This window comes from Lampetra fluviatilis, chromosome 12, assembly GCF_964198595.1.
Source record: "Lampetra fluviatilis chromosome 12, kcLamFluv1.1, whole genome shotgun sequence".
NCBI classification, from domain to species: domain Eukaryota; kingdom Metazoa; phylum Chordata; class Hyperoartia; order Petromyzontiformes; family Petromyzontidae; genus Lampetra; species Lampetra fluviatilis.
In genome coordinates, this window is record NC_136286.1 from 15329055 (window position 1) to 15346255 (window position 17201).

At 46.2% G+C, this 17201-nt stretch overlaps 1 protein-coding gene across 2 annotated transcripts in view; it reads left to right on the plus strand.

Moving 5' to 3' along the window:
• FAM193A (family with sequence similarity 193 member A) overlaps positions 1–17201 on the plus strand; it is a 50435-nt gene that overhangs the window by 16907 nt on the left and 16327 nt on the right. Inside the window, exons 2-8 of one of the 2 annotated variants that reach the window (XM_078861771.1) lie at positions 599–1036; positions 7524–7672; positions 10370–10531; positions 10960–11170; positions 12385–12509; positions 14075–14210; positions 16591–16668. In XM_078861771.1, the coding sequence (XP_078717897.1) occupies positions 599–1036; positions 7524–7672; positions 10370–10531; positions 10960–11170; positions 12385–12509; positions 14075–14210; positions 16591–16668 (1299 nt within the window). The remainder of the gene's footprint in view (positions 1–598; positions 1037–7523; positions 7673–10369; positions 10532–10959; positions 11171–12384; positions 12510–14074; positions 14211–16590; positions 16669–17201) is intronic. The other variant, XM_078861772.1, reaches the window with a different exon arrangement.

A 17201-nucleotide genomic window follows, 5' to 3' on the forward strand; every position in this document is an offset into this window, starting at 1 on the left:
TGACGTAATGCCTAATTATAATTTGATTCGCTCCTATAGCTGTCCGTTTTATCAAATGTATGCCGATATTACATTTTTTTGGAACAATTATATATTTTTTTGTGGATTTTAGTAATGTTTGTCAAATGGTAAGTGCAAAAGTTACTCATAGGGAATACATTGGTGTGTGTAACATTTCATATTTGTGCTTGTAAAATTTTTTATGTAATTCTGCTGAAATGTTTTATACTTGGCTTTGCTCTTCAGCTATCTCATGGTGGATTCAGTGATGTTAAATTTAAGCACAGTAACATTGTAGTTGAACAACTTTGCTTTATGTTTAGATTTAGCTATAAACCGCAAGCGAAATTAGGAATTGGAGCCATGTCCAAGGAATAGTTTTTTCCACATTCAGCATTGCATCTTCAGTCTGTGTTTGAATTAAACCCTCGCATGATTTAACTTCGACGCAGCTCCATATCTGCGATTAGTTGTGGCAAGTGGCTTATGAACACTGTTTAAAAAATCACACCACTTAAACGAGCTATACACAATTAAATGGTATTTGAAACTAAAGTATATGAAATGTTAACCGTGTTTTTTCCTCCTGTATGCTCAGGTTCCCTTTTCCTTTAGCCCGCTGCGACCTTCATTCCCTGGGAGTTGGCGCTGTCTGCTGTGCCGGTGCGAAACTCCGAGCATGCTGCAGGCCTCTGCCGGGGAGACCAACGGTTTGGCGCCTGGCGCCGGTGGAGGCACCAACCCACTGCAGCTCGGCCTCGCGGCGTGTGCCGCTGGCACCAATGGACAGAGCTCCGCGCAGACAAACTCTGAAGGGAATGGCCTGAACGGTGCGCCGAGCCCCGGGGCGCCGAACCCGCCGCAGCCAAGTTTTGTCGGAGCCCTCAACGCGTCTCGCAGCCCGCCCTCTCCCATGCAGAATGGCGCGACGCCGGAGAACACCACTCTCTTCCCGTCTCCGCTCTGGGTGTGCCACGACTGTCGGAGGAACTTTGAGGAGCAGCATCTCCGAGGAAATTTTCAGCCCACGTCTCAGGCAAGTGTTACCCGAGTCTTCTCTTGCCTAGGCCGTGCTCTCCCTGGGCTGCCCGTAGGTACCGACGGTGACGTGATGGTAACCGGAACGGGCGTGACCCCGCACCCAAGCCCGCCTGCGCGCTGCGAGAGCGTTGACATTCTTGTGTAAATCAAGATGCTGGGGGGGGTTTCCTCTTGCACAGTGAAGACAGTGCGAGGGATGCCATGGGACTTCCTCAAAACGAATGCGTTCGTCACATGAAACGGAACATTTCTATTGAAGGTTCCCATACATAGGAATATGTCAACTGCATGCTTTAGTACCGATCAGTTTTTAGGTGATACAGTATATACAGTATCTTTATGGTTGACCTTATGCAATTGGCCTCTTCTTTTTCTTTACAATTATTTATTCATCCGATTCAGTTACCAATTCTTATTTGAATGTTGCGCTTTGAAATCCGTAAGCATTGATTGAAGTACAGTATTTATAAGTGGGGATGTCCGGCGTTGAAAGCTCCCTGTACCTGCAAACTGTGCTGCTATTGGCTGCTGCCAACGCATGTTTTGAGGGCACTGCATGCAGTTAAGTCTGTAGAGAATAGCTCTTGATTGGTCAATGTGCAGGTCCATCGACCAGCAGCTTGCCCAAGATGAACGCGTGAATTACGGTCGCTGTTAAAATCAAGTGCCTGTGTTGCAGTGACTGGTGTGCGGTGGGCTTGAGGTGGGCTAGTTTTTCCAAGTGATACAGGCTTCCCATAGTCAGGCTCGTGGATTATTCTGTTGTATACCTCAGTCCATCATACTCTCTGAGGTCAATAAAATAGGTTCTACTTTCCGTGGAAGTCAACGGTGGAAGTGCTATAGATTAGCTGACCTCGGCCTCACGAATGCGGAATTTTTACCGCTGACTCGGAGCAGTAAACGGGAGATGAACAACGCCTCTTGAGCAGGAAATCACGTGGACTTTTTTGATTCCTCATTGTAGATTGAGAACAGTTGCGTAAAGTTAAAGATGCTACTGGGCTTTAGAGTGTTGTTACACAGCGCAGATTAACACTACGTATAGCGGCACAGTCGTGAGCAGAGTGAGTCCACGTTGACCGATTCGTGAGAACTTCAACGCAGAGGAGGAGGATGGGAGCGGGTGAGCCGCCATGACGGGACCCCTCTGCTGCAGGTCAGTTTCAGGGCCGACCATCGCCAACGCACAGGAGCGGCCTGCTTTAATTAATAGAAAACGGATGTGGAAGGCCAGTTTTACGGAGAAAGACTCCCACTTAAAATGTTTTCAAAGTATTTCACATCAACCACCGGACCTGTGGCTTGAGCCGGCGTTGCTCATGGCGATTTTGAGCAGGCCACAGGCACGCGAAGCGGCGCCGTCTGCGGTGTCCCGGCACCTCGCGTGCTCCTGGGCAGGGGATCCCCTCTTAACTCGCACGTATTGCTGACGATAGCAGTTTTCTGCGTTGGTCAATCACACTGGTGTCATTTAGAAGCAATTGTTGATTAAAACAAATATTCTTGACATATTCTTTGGGTCTTTCGGTAAAGTCACGTAGATAGGTTAAAAGAAAATAACAAAAAACTACGACGTTTCCATCGCAACACAAGCGGTCGTCATCAGGAAAAGGGGGTTTGCTCCTATAAGCAACTTATTTATAAAGGTTTAAAATGGGCGTAGCCCAAATGTCAGCAGCATGGGTGGGGCAGCTGATGTTAAAGTAAGTGGTGGACAGTGACGGCAATGGCGGTGGGTTTCCACCAATTAAAGGGCTGCCAGGTAAATATTTGCATGTTAATGTAAGATCGGTGAGCGGCCTACACGGCGAGCGTGCTGAGGTGGCTATGTTAACGTGAGTGGTTAGCATGTTAATGTGAGTGGTTAGCATGTTAATGTGAGTGGTTAGCATGTTAATGTGAGAGATGAGCATGTTAATGTGAGAGATTAGCATGTTAATGTGAGAGATTAGCATGTTAATGTGAGTGGTTAGCATGTTAGTGTGAGAGATTAGCATGTTAATGTGAGAGATTAGCATGTTAATGTGAGAGATTAGCATGTTAATGTGAGAGATGAGCATGTTAATGTGAGTGATTAGCATGTTAATGTAAGAGATGAGCATGTTAATGTGATAGATTAGCATGTTAATGTGAGAGATTAGCATGTTAATGTAAGTGATTAGCATGTTGATGTGAGTGATTAGCATGTTAATATGAGTGATTAGCATGTTAATGTGAGAGATTAGCATGTTAATGTGAGAGATTAGCATGTTAATGTGAGTGGTTAGCATGTTAATGTGAGAGATTAACATGTTAATGTAAGAGATGAGCATGTTAATGTGAGTGGTTAGCATGTTAATATGAGTGATTAGCATGTTAATGTGAGAGATTAGCATGTTAATGTGAGAGGTTAGCATGTTAATGTAAGAGATTAGCATGTTAATGTGAGTGGTTAGCATGTTAATATGAGTGATTAGCATGTTAATGTGAGTGGTTAGCATGTTAATGTGAGAGATGAGCATGTTAATGTGAGAGATTAGCATGTTAATGTAAGATATTAGCATGTTAATGTGAGTGATTAGCATGTTAATGTGAGTGATTAGCGTGTTAATGTGAGTGATTAGCATGTTAATGTGAGAGATTAGCATGTTCATGTGAGTGATTAGCATGTTAATGTGAGAGATGAGCATGTTAATGTGATAGATGAGCATGTTAATGTGATAGATTAGCATGTTAATGTGAGTGATTAGCATGTTAATGTGAGTGATTAGCATGTTAATGTGAGAGATTAGCATGTTAATGTGAGTGGTTAGCATGTTAATGTAAGAGATTAGCATGTTAATGTAAGAGATGAGCATGTTAATGTAAGAGATTAGCATGTTAATGTAAGAGATGAGCATGTTAATGTGATAGATTAGCATGTTAATGTGAGAGATTAGCATGTTAATGTAAGTGATTAGCATGTTGATGTGAGTGATTAGCATGTTAATATGAGTGATTAGCATGTTAATGTGAGAGATTAGCATGTTAATGTGAGAGGTTAGCATGTTAATGTAGGAGATTAGCATGTTAATGTGAGTGGTTAGCATGTTAATATGAGTGATTAGCATGTTAATGTGAGTGGTTAGCATGTTAATGTGAGAGATGAGCATGTTAATGTAAGTGATTAGCATGTTAATGTGAGTGATTAGCATGTTAATGTGAGTGGTTAGCATGTTAATGTGAGAGATTAGCATGTTAATGTGAGTGGTTAGCATGTTAATGTGAGTGATTAGCATGTTAATGTGAGTTATTAGCATGTTAATGTGAGTTATTAGCATGTTAATGTGAGAGATTAGCATGTTGATGTGAGTGGTTAGCATGTTAATGTGAGTGATTAGCATGTTAATGTGAGAGGTTAGCATGTTAATGTGAGCGGTTAGCATGTTAATGTAAGAGGTTAGCATGTTAATGTGAGTGGTTAGCATGTAAATGGGAGATCGCAGAGCCGCCGCCGCCTCTAGGTCGGCGCGCGATGGTGGCTGTGTTGGTGGCTGTGTTGGTGGCTGTGTTGGTGGCTGTGTTGGTGGCTGTGTTGGTGGCTGTGTTGGTGGCTGTGTTGGTGGCTGTGTTGGTGGCTGTGTTGGTGGCTGTGTTGGTGGCTGTGTTGGTGGCTGTGTTGGTGGCTGTGTTGGTGGCTGTGTTGGTGGCTGTGTTGGTGGCTGTGTTGGTGGCTGTGTTGGTGGCTGTGTTGGTGGCTGTGTTGGTGGCTGTGTTGGTGGCTGTGTTGGTGGCTGTGTTGGTGGCTGTGTTGGTGGCTGTGTTGGTGGCTGTGTTGGTGGCTGTGTTGGTGGCTGTGTTGGTGGCTGTGTTGGTGGCTGTGTTGGTGGCTGTGTTGGTGGCTGTGTTGGTGGCTGTGTTGGTGGCTGTGTTGGTGGCTGTGTTGGTGGCTGTGTTGGTGGCTGTGTTGGTGGCTGTGTTGGTGTGAGAAATGTAACCTGTTGATGTAAAATCTGAGAGTCGAAAATAACGAGCTAGATGAAAGTGTTTATGTTTACTGTAGTTTAATTCAATCACCTATAGAGTTCACCAAAATACTGATGACTTTGATGTCTCGTAGAAATGCAAGGGATGTCTATTGTTGCTGCAATAAGAAAGCTGCACGACCTGCAGAATGTAGCTAAATCACAGCGTATGGACTGATGACTTGTTTTCTGAATACCTGGGCATTGGTTTCGACCAGTGGTTCTTCTTTTGCTTGTCGTGTACCTACTGCATACCAGCCCTGTCAGCTGTCTCTGTACCTCTACCAGCTGTATCAGCTGCAGCTGTCAGTGGTGGGGTTGGTAGGAGTAGGTGCACAGTTTCCTTAATTCAGGTGCAGTAAACTGCAGGCTAGTGGGAATCCATTAATCAGTGTTTCTCATAGGTCTGGGGTTCTTGTAATGACTCTGAGGTGTTGTGACGTGTTACGGAGTGTGGACGTCTCCCTACAGTTGATGGTCTCGCCATGTTGGGTGGCTCTAGAGATAGAAGTGTGACGAGAGTGCAGTTGCCTCCTTGCGTGCTGCCAGCACAGTCATGCGTTTGTCCGGTATCCGGCACGTGGTGGTGATGATGTGGTCTGGTCTGTAGCCCTGGCGAGGTCCTCCGCGGTACACGGCTGCTCCAGGAGCCGACAGAACAGTCGATGCTCCACTGTCCGTGTCTCACCGCAGTGTTGCTAGAGTAGCCTCACTCCCGCACGTTGACTCTTGATCTGTTTGAAGCCCATTGAAACATATCCACGTTGACCGATCTTTTTCTGTGTGATAAGTAGGAGCACGACGATGAATCTGCCCAATCAACATTAGTGCCGCACTTAATATTGGTTTCTCATTAACATCCTCGTGGTTTCTGGAGCTTTTTAAAACCAATTATTTAAAACGAAATTATAACCGTGTAACTATGTTATGGGATCTGCACAAAACATTGAGTGCTGGATTGCGCAGCGCCGCTGGTCCTTGTGGAGAATGATGAAGAACGATGCGTGCTTACAGGATGATTCCACGCTTCTTCCACGGCAAATCTCATCTCTCACATTTCATTTCGCGTTTTGCAGACATCTCTGCATTTTATGCTGATGTGTTTTACATCTTCCAGTTTTCCATCCACTACCTATTCAAGCAAACATTTTCTTTTTGCTGGACTTGGAAGTATCCTAGTTGGACGTAGCTCTGTGAAACGTATATTCGTTCCGTGCTGGACAGTTCCTCCTGGAATCGTTCGAATTGCACAATTCCACCATTGTTTTTGCCTGTTGGAATCAGGATTCGTCCACGGGCAGTTCTCATTGATAACCACCACTCGGTTCAATACGATTGTAATAGGGGTCTAGAAGGAATGAGAATGTTTTAGACAATACCTAGGCTTGCAAAAAACACATTTATTTTGTTATCGAATTAAGTTTTCTTTTGGGCAATCCTGCCAAAGTATCCCATTCGCTTCAATGGTTATGAAGAAATCGCCATGGGAATGAATCATGGGAATGAATGGGAATTGTTTGACAGTCTCGGAATTGCCCATAGAGTCCCCACATTTCTTCCAATTGCGATTTCGGACTCCGTTTATACGAATGGCATTTTCGTGGCGACTTCAGAAACTGCCACTAGATGGCAGTTCCCCAAAGACACATGAGCCTGGTACCAATGCATGTATTTGTTCATCAATTAAAATGTATCTTTTGGCTCACTACACTTGCATTATATCATACCTGTGACAATTATGATTTATGAAAACTATCAATGACAATTATGCTCATCTATCTACTTTAATTAGTTTAATTATTCGACAGTCTCAGGATCGTCCAATACATTTGTGATAATGGAGCCATCTGAAGTTTTTTAAATGAGACCGCAAATGAGAAACTATAGAAATGAGGTGGTAAAGAAAAACAAGATACGGTTTTGAGTGGGACCCCACATTTTTGAGTCCTCGGTGGGCAGAGGGAGAGGACGGTATTTGTTACATGCCGAGAAAGTTCTGCCAATTGCAACCACCCAAGAATACTGTACTGCCAAAGTTGCAAATTGTGGCCTAGCAATTGTGAAGGTCTCCCAGCGTTAACATTCATTCATGGATGACACGTCTTCATCGCCTCAGCAGTTATTGGGTAGCAGTGCGGTGATAACACCTGTGTGCCTCACAGCGAGAAGGCCTCGGGTTAGATTCCTTACTCAGGCACTTTGTCCATGGAGTCTCTGGATGTTCTCCCCCTGCCTTGCATGGCTTTCCTCTGGGTCCTCCTGTTGCTCTCTAGTTATACAAAAAACATCTTACAATGTAACTGGTATTGGCAAAACATCACAATGCTAAAAAACAATAACCTGCAAATCAATCGATTTGTATTAAATGTAGCAACACCGCCATTGACTGAAAAAATATCGCCGGAGCCTCCTGATGTAGAATTGACACTTTCATGGGTAGCAACATCAATAATAAGCGTTGATGTTTTATGCTGACAACCAACCGCTGTTTTTCAGACGGTGGACGCTGTTCAGAAGCCGCCCGTTGTCCTGGATGCGGTGGCGAATGGTGGTAAAACTGAAAGTGCGCTCCCGGTCCAGCCCCCAGCCGAACTCACCACTGTCCCAGGCCTCATCTGCAACTGTGAATCGTGCAGGGAGCGCAGGTAACGCGACGGAGCAGTGTGCATCGTGGACAAGTGACAGCTGATTGTCCATTTGCAGTGAAAACTAACATTTTCTGAATCAACAGTGTTTCTATCCTAATCTTATAGAATACAATGTATGGGTGTCCTGGAATCTGTGCAAGTGTCAGCCAGCACAGGTATGATGTTTGTATATATGTATGTTGAACTTCTTTCGCACCGTGCGTAGTCAACCCAATGGACAAGACTTGTGACGGAATGGCAGCCAAAGTAGGAGAACGCGCCCCAGAGGATGAACGCTGCGGAGATGAGCGATGCGATAGGCTGATGTGCGGGAGCAAACCGGATTGTGGCCTCACTGCACCGTGGGAGATGGCAATGACATGGATAAGCATTTGTCCAATCGTGGATAGAACATGGCTGATGATGGTAGTAAGGGTGATTAAGAATTAGTTTAGAATTGCAGTGAGCACTCTAGTAAGAATGCACATTAGTGTCAGCATTAGTTAGAATATCGTCAACACATTTTGTAAGCACTGATGAACAAACACAAGTAAGCGTGATAGTATACGCATGATCGTGTACGCATGATCGTGCATGCATAATCACGTGTACGCGTGATAGTGTACACAATCCTTGGGAAGTGGTAGTAAGTACTACACCAAGTACTTGCAAGCACTAATCAACATTCATATGCACTACATAGAATAGGCACACACTCGAACTAACAATTAATCAACAGTTAATTTCAAACAAAAACATAAGTTTCTAGTTTTAATAAATATATGAATAGATCACCTTGATGCACAAGATAATTTTAAATGAACTGACATCGTAACTTAGTTTTTTGTATGTGCACGTGCGATAGTCTCGAGTGCAATTGAGAATCCCAAACAGAAGGTGCCCGTGCCTCTCCACCACGCTAGGCGGGCAAACACGGAGGTGGCGGCGGTATTTGCTACTCGGGTGGTGACATCGCGGTGACCTCACGGTGTCACGCCGATACGCCGCAGATTCTTGAGAACTATAAACCTGTTTTTCACAGTGCTTCAGCTGTCCCCGCACTTCTATTAATAGCAGCGCTTCATTGTTTAAAACAAGGAACAAAAATCATAAATATGCGTGGGTTCTGAAATATTATCCAACATGCTTTTGTCCTTGGGTATATTTAATGTTAATGAATGCATATTGCCTGCTATGGCATGGGGATTGGACACTTTGATATGAACGAAGAAAATGGAAAATGTGCAAATAATGGGAAGTGTGCCAAAACTGAGTAATGTTCAAAGAAGCGTGGAGGGGTTCAAGGTTGGAATTACATTCAGAGTCAGAGTAACAGAGGGATTAGAGAACACACGCAAATAAAGGAAACCATTCTAACTTTATACGTAGGCTTTCACAACCAATATTATAAATCTTGTTTTTTTGGCTTAGGTCGTATAATTGGCTGTCTCGGGTGGAGGAGGCTTTCCGACACATTCTTAGCGTTCGTTTATAAAAGTCAGTGGGCTTATCTCAAGATCGGCCTTTGGAGGAGACTCGGGAAGGGCATTTGGAGACAGCCGCCCTTCAGCGACAACCGAGGCGTTCGTGTCAAGTCTCAAGGATTACCCTTGAGACCCTTAAGTTTTTTCACAGTTGTGAGTGTCTTATGGCCATGCAATGGATTCTTGCGTTTTTTGACGTTTACCTTTTGCAAATAACAACCCTATTTACTGCAGCACAGCTTCTAATAGGTTCAGGTCTCACGTAAGGGTCAGCTCAAAAAGTGTTGTCTTTACTCAATCTTTCTACGAGCAAAAAACAGTAAACTAATTACAACTATCCAAGGTTATAATTATTATTCATTTAAAATACAATTGGGGTCTTCACTGAGTGGTGTACATTAGCCCCTTGCTGCTACGCACGTTCATATTGTAATCTCTCCCTTCTTTTCTTCAAAAGTAGACTTGCCTGCATGATAATAGTTTAGTGTTTCTGTGCACGAATTACTCGTAATCATTTGAGAGTGAGAACTGAAGCCACGTGGGCGACGCAAGATCTAGTCTTCTAAACGTTTACCAGTGGACAACTCCGCTTGACTGCATCGTGGCATCAACACTCTGAGAGTGACCGGCTTTCTGAAGTCTCGGAGTGTACAAGCCCGCCAGTGCACCTCAGAACAGAATTGCAGTGACAGTATGTTCAGAATCTTTCTTCAGACTGGAGGAATCTGATGGGCTATGAAGCTCTCTTTCACAGATGTCCAGTAGTTGTTGACTGCTGTGAGGAGCACATTCTTTGGGCAAGGGGTTTGTATTTAAGGTTTGCGTACATGTAAAATTTAGTTTGGTCATTTTTTATTTTATTGATTATTCCCAAGGTTTCCGCAAGATGTTTGAGTCGGTCTCACTGATTTGAACCTTTTGGAGTTAACATGCATGCGGAGGACAGAGAAGCGACAAACACAACAATGAGTGGAGTGCCGGGGCAGCTGAGCCACAACAAGGTGGCACAGTGGGGAGAACAGGTGGCGCATCGGCCAGTTCTCTCAGTTAGCCTATAACATCTGGGTCTGTCCCATGGCCTCCTGTGAGTGAGCCTTCAACACATCACATGGCCTCAAAGCTCACCGATCTTGGCACAAGGAGAGTGCGTGTCATCGCCACTTAGCGGTGAATGACGGTTGTTGCTATGGTATGTGCGCCATGGTCGCACGTGTGTGTGTGCGTGTGGCAGGGAGATAGTGGGCGAGAGTGGGCGGGACGCACAGCTGCTGCAGAAGTACTGGACAGAAGTGCGGCACCTGGTGCGGTGCATCTACTGTCGGGCGGGGACGCCGCTCGCCGAGGAGCAGGGCACCGCGCCCGACGTGGAGAGCGTGAAGGAAATGGTGGACAGGTGAGGCCTGCCACGCACTGTGGGCGGCAGGGCGGCGCGGTGGCAACACTCGGGTCACTGGGTTCATAGGGCCGTGCGCTAACTGCTGGACCACTGCTCCCCTCTCCACCCCGCCTCATTGTACTAAATATCCTGCAACACGTGCTCGTGTGTGTGGGTCAGCTCAGGCTGTGAGCAACGTTCACGGCAACGAGCGTAGCTCCGGGCGGCTAAAACGCAGTGTCTGCATGGTGGGAGCACAATTGGTGGATCTGCCAGTCAACTCGGTCATTCAACCCATCGCACCTGGGTCTGTTCTGTGACCTCCTGCCAGCGGGCTTTCGGCTTTCGAGACTTCACGTGGCGTCAAAGTGCATTTTTCATGGCACGAGCGCCGTGGTGACGTCACCGCCACTTATTGGTGAATGGAGGTTGTTGTTGTTGCTCAGGCTGTGCAAGGTTGACCCCTACCAGCTGTACCAGAGGCTGGAGTCGCAGGCGCGTGAGTACGTGCTGGAGGTGAAGCTACGTCTGGTGAAGCAGCTGACGTCGGCGCCGCTGAGCGCGGCGCACGCGTGCCACCTGCTGTCGCTGCTGCTGGACGAGTACGGCGCGCTGTGCCAGGCTGCGCGCACCATCGCCACCTTCCTCGTCACGCTGGTCAGCGCTTGCACCGCACGGCTACACGGTGGTGGCGAGCTCACGCCCGTAATCCAGCGCTGCGGAGGCAGCCGCGAGGGTCGGTGGATCGCACGAATGTTGTGAGACTCCCTTCCCGTGGGCGTTGAGGTCGACATGCCCTGGCTCGCCAGGAGATGGCAGTACGCCAGGTGGATTCACTTCCATTGTTTCTATCTGTACGGGGATAGCGTTGCTCCCCTCGCACACGTGAGTTTTCTCGAGGCACTCCTGTTTCTTCCCACACGTGTAATGACTCATAAATGGAGTTTAGCAAACATCCCGGTTTAGGGCCACAGGGCTTGGGCTTCAGGCTGCCTTCTCACCTGTCGGTGGTAACTGAATCTACATAAACTTTGCGCGTCACAAATTAGTAACGTTAACTTTAAACCTTCCTCGCGTCTCACGTCTTGTCAATGCCCGTACTGTATTCACAAATTCAATGTGTCTCATTCACTTGCCTACATTGTTGGCAAATGTACTTTTAAACTATATTTGGTAAATATTGCCATTGTATTAACTTTAAAAAAATCCGCACCGTCTGCTTCGCAGCTAATCGGTAAAGATGCCGTCATGGAAATGAATTGGCCATTTGCTAGCTAGTGATAACCTTAAGTATGCCAGGAATGCCAAATATACTGAATTTTATTCTTAATAAAACAAAGTGTATGATTAAAATATCTGCTTGTGGGTATGATTGCAGCAGTGCCCAACTCACAATTGAAAGGTTACCAGCTCATATCACAGTCAACTCAACCCATCTGTGCCATAGGGTCAATAAAATTACTGCCCCTTTCTGTAAATCGTGATCCTCCTGTGGATGGAATGGCTCCTGCTTGGCAATGTTGAATTTCTGCCACTGGCTCACGGTCGCTTGTTTTGAGGATGGAGGCACTTTGACGTGACGTTATTTTGACTTTACAGTAATTCTAGGACATGCAGCTTGTTTGCAGTAAAACTCCGCTGCTCCATTCACTCGGTCTGATGTAGCGCATGGCAAAACTGATTTGTGAGCACGTAGAAATGCAATTTTCACGTTTGTAAGTTTGTGTTTACCCAAGAATAATCATTTTCAAAATGTTTCTGATATCTCGTGAGCTGCACGGCCACCTCTATCTATTTTGAAAATGATGCCATTGATGGTTAATCTTTGTATTGGTCTCATTCGTAATGCGGTATGACGGTTGTGTTAACAGGAGAAGGAGCATTTGAAGAAGTTTGAGGTGACGTGGGAGCTCCACAACATGCACCTCTTCCACAAGATGGTTTACTTTGCGCCTCTCATCCAAAGGGACCTCTCGACCCTGCTCAATCTGCTCAAGTAAGTCACAAGGACTTGTACCGGTGTTTGGTTACACACGGATGTAGGAAAACTCACGGAAGCAGGGGTGCAGTATCGCGCTGACTGCATACTTGCGTAATGGTAAGCCACGTGGAGGGGTCCTCCGGACATGGCGCCGTGACCTGACATCGGAGGGGCTGCTGGGTAATCTCGGGTGCACCGTACGGGGGTGGCCGGCGATAGGAAGGGGCTCTCGTGGCGTGGTTGCCGATTACGTGGGGACCACAAATTCCGAAAAATACCGTTTCGGTGAGAATCGTCGGTCAGATTACACAAAGCGATTTCCAAGCCTTGTGAAAGAGCGCGGCTCAGTGGAAACTTTGTGCCTCACAGCGAGAAGGGCCTGTGTTCAATTCCTGACTCGGGTGCCTTTCTGCCTGGAGTTTGTACATCTTCTCTCCCTCTGTTCTGCATGGGCTTCTCTCTGGGTTCTCCGGTTTCCTCCCATAGCTACAAAATCATAAAATGTAACCGGTGGTGGCCATCCCAATGCTGTCAAATTACCTGCAAATTACTCAATTATATTACACACAGCAGCAACATCGCTTCCTCCTGTGGAAACTTGGCAGGACCCTCCTGAAAAATATCCCTGAGCCCGAGAGAAGCTCTGCCATGGCACTCTCCCCCACGTGTCTGTCCAGCGCTTCTCATCGGGAGATTAACGCGCACTCTAAACACCTCCCAGCATCGTCGGTGTTGCCAAAGAAAAGGAGATTTTCGTGGTTGTTTTGTCTGGCTTGATCAATGTTGGACATGACGCAGAGAACAGCAGCAATTAGTTGTAACAGAGAGTGAACCTCACTGAGTTTGCAACATTGCTAGTGATGATGCATTTTCGCGACTGGCGATTGTACCGTGATACTCCGTAGTGTTTTCTGCGGTGCTGTATGTGTGTTGAACTTCTTTTGCACCGGACGTAGCCAACCGTGCTAAGCTTTGGCTCGTGACTTATCTCCCTCGCAACAGGTGAATTGTTAACCTTGTGTGGGTGACAATTTCTGACGAGTGGTAAAATGTCTCTTTTATATCCATCGAGCCGGTTAATGCTTTGAGATGTCATGTAGGTGACACGGCATGTGCCAAATTCCCAGAGCACAGTGGACCCCGTACAAAGTAAATTGACTTTAACTTGGCCCAGACACAACTTCTGCTGTGGAGTTTTTCTAATTCCATCCCATTTTGGATATGAATTCGTATGGATCTGTGTACCCAGTTAATATTTATAAATTGTCACAGCAAAGGGATATGGGCTAATTAAGTATTTATTGTCAACAGTGCAATTTGAAATCATCACAACATACCTTGTACGGCACACTCAAATCCAACGATGTGTGAGCCATGATCAATCCACTGCTGGAAGAAGGCCTCAAACCTCGACCACCTAAGATCTTGGGTCACAAAATCTACCCAGCACCTGCACACGAACTGACCTCATTGACGCGTTTATGGAGGGTTTACATTTGAAGACAAGACAAACAGCTAAGAGGCTTATACGATGTCTTGTATCATGGGCTGTGGGCGATGTTTTTGGTACGTGCGAGCAGATCACAAGATGAGCCCCAAGATGAAGCGACGGTGGAGCTGCTGGGACGCATGCGGTGCTTCGAGGAGGGCATGGTGTGCATTGCCACGCAGTGGAACGACTGTCAGAAGCGCATTGACGATTACGTGGATGAGCAGGTTCGCTTAACTCAGCCACACGCAGCTTACAGCCGGAACGATCCTGCCAACGCTCCGTTGACAAATGCCTGCGCACGCTCACTTCCTGTGTTCACTATGGGGCCTCGCGTGTTCACTGTAGGGCTTTGTGTGTGCACTGTGGAGCTTCGTGTGTTCACTCTGGAGCTTCGTGTGTTCACTATAGCTGATTGGGGTTGTATATTTCCTCTCGCTGATTGGACCTCAACCTGCACTTAGTCCGCTCACTGGCATGGCCTGATCTCCACCCACTTTGGTCGAATTCTCCATGTGGACCAAGGCAGGGCAAAATTCAAATAAAGAATTATGCATGGGCCCCATTACAACAATGAAAAACATGGTTTCATCAATTTTACATGGGCCTTTGATCCCCTATGATTTTCACCCATGATGCCTTGCAAATTTTGCGTTTCACTTCTTGGCCGGTATTAGTCGGGCGGTGTTGGCTGGGCGTAATCCAGCACACTGGAGGCGAGGGTTTGTGGATCACACATTTTGTGAAATTCCTTTCCCCATGGCAATGGTGCCGTGCCTTGGCCTGGCAGGATATATGAACGAATCTCCATCTGTTCCACCTGAATGGGATAGAGTGTTAACCACATGGATTTTCTCCTCCGTGCTCTGGTAAACACTCATTAATTGGCTGAAAATATCTTAATATATAGAGGACCACAAAACTTGGGCACTTGTTAATGGCAGCTTACCGCTTGTCTGTGATCCCTTGTGCCTCTTGAGTCATTCTTTATGAGGCTGAACAGATACTGGACAGCATGTTACAAGTTCATATTCTAATAACTAATCTCATACGGGGCTGTCCAATTTTTTTCTGTTTGATGGTTTCACGTTGAGATGGACCAAGTAAAAAAATGGGGCATAGCTACATCCAACAGAGCTGAAATCTTGGACTGTGAAACTGGAGGTCAATGCAACCCAGCACGGCACAAATTAAAAACAGCAGCCCAATTCAGCAAGTACATGTTGTAGGCAGTAAAGGTTCTTCTTGTCAGAATGATAGGGCATTCTGCAGCGTGTTTTGGATGAAACCGTTATCCTAATGAGCATTGGGTGAGGGGTCACTGATAGTTATCATTTCCAAACAATTTATCCTGTGGACCACATGCTGTCCAAAAACCAATGGGTCTCCAAACCTTAAGAACTCAAGGAGCACGGTGTTCTTTTTTGAGCTTGGTTTACTTGACAACGTATTAGGCGCACAAATAAAGTCATCATGCCTTTATTTGGCAGTTTCAGAATATTTAATTTGTAACGGAGGTCAGCCACAGCTTTGAAACTCAGGATCTAAATAGATCGGTGCGTGTCAGCCTGCTACCGCGTGACAAAACACTGCCCTAAACGACGCCGTCATCGTTCAGGTGGTGGTGGTGGTGGCGGCTTTGGCAGGCCGGGCCACGATGATGTTGCCACCTGCAAGTGGGGGCCACTCGACAGATGGGGCATTGGAAATGATGAAGTGCCAAATGGTGTCTGGCATGATATTTGTTCATATATCTAACAAACGTATTGTCGTCAGTTATCCGCAACATATTAGGTTGCCGATAATTGATGATTAATTAATAATTAATTTATAAGTTCATGAAATTTCTTGCTGAAAATCAGATGTAACAAAAAATCTAATGTGCCAACATATCATGCCATAGATAACGATTCAGGGGCTACCCAGCCTGTGTTTCTTTAATAAGAGACATGGCTATTGACATGGAAGATACAAGGACAGGAAATCGATGACTGTACAACAATTTGACAAAATCACAAATGACCGGGTGGACAAACACGTTGAGACTGCAGAAGTGCGGTGCTCAGAGGTGAGAAGCCAACAGAGATTAATGGGAGGAAGTCTAAAACCCGCATTGCGTCTGGTGTGCACATGGCAGACATCGGTCAAACTGCATGCTTGACCTTTTCAAATTGTGTCGGTAAACAAAGCAACCTGTTGTACGCTCCCTTTGGGAACCTCAATGCAGCGTCGCCCCGTAGCCCCAGTCTGCCCGTGCTGTGGCAAGGAGCAGCTCCTCTCGTGCCGGCCCCACACTGCTGTGCACGTGCCAGCCAACTCGAGAGACGCGGAGGCTGCCATGTGTTGTGTCGAATCAGTCGAGTGGTTCTCTGGCACAGCACTCTGTTGACATGTAGATTGTTTAAAATTGAGGAGGCTCATAAAAACAGGCGATTATTTTTTTGGATTAGCCAGTAATTAAATACATTATAATCCACTCCACGAAACAAGGTAATTGTGACAAATCCTGATTGTTAAACCGGTACAACTCGGTACACACCTCCCTGGGAACATATGCCTTCTCTCCTTGTCTGAGACGGTCATGTGAAATCATATGCATATTTGCAGGTTGCCTTGAAAAGAAAGCAAAAGGCACAGAAGGAGGACTGGGAGCTCTATAAGCAGAGGAAGCTCATTGAGCAGCAGGTGGGAGACTGTCGGGAGAGAGAACCCAGAGTTCATCTCTGTGTACAGCTGGGTTTGCTACACCACACACAACATTCTTATCAGTATCTATCAAAGTCCAAATATACCCGGCGATTGGAACAAGGTGACATCTTCACGTCATTATTGTTACCTTTATTCTTGGCATTTCCATTTTATTTAATTAACATTTTCAACAACAACACAAACACAATAAACTGGTGCACACCGTCTGCACAGCTGATGCACATCCACAGGTTTTGTCCAGTCTTATTTTCTCCCATGGGGGGGGGGGAATGAAACATTATGTGGCTGCCGAGGGAAGCGTAGCCGGGCGGTGGTGGCTCTACACGCGGCCTGTAATCCCGCACTGTGTGGAGGCAGCGAGGGTTGCTGAATCTTGGGGAGTTCCTTTAGCGTGGCTGTCGAGGTGCCATACACGGAGAAGGCAGCGCAGCACAGCGCAGCGCAGCGCGGACGAATATCGTCTGTCCCATTTGTATGGGACAGTGCTGCTCCCTCACGTGTTTGGGTTT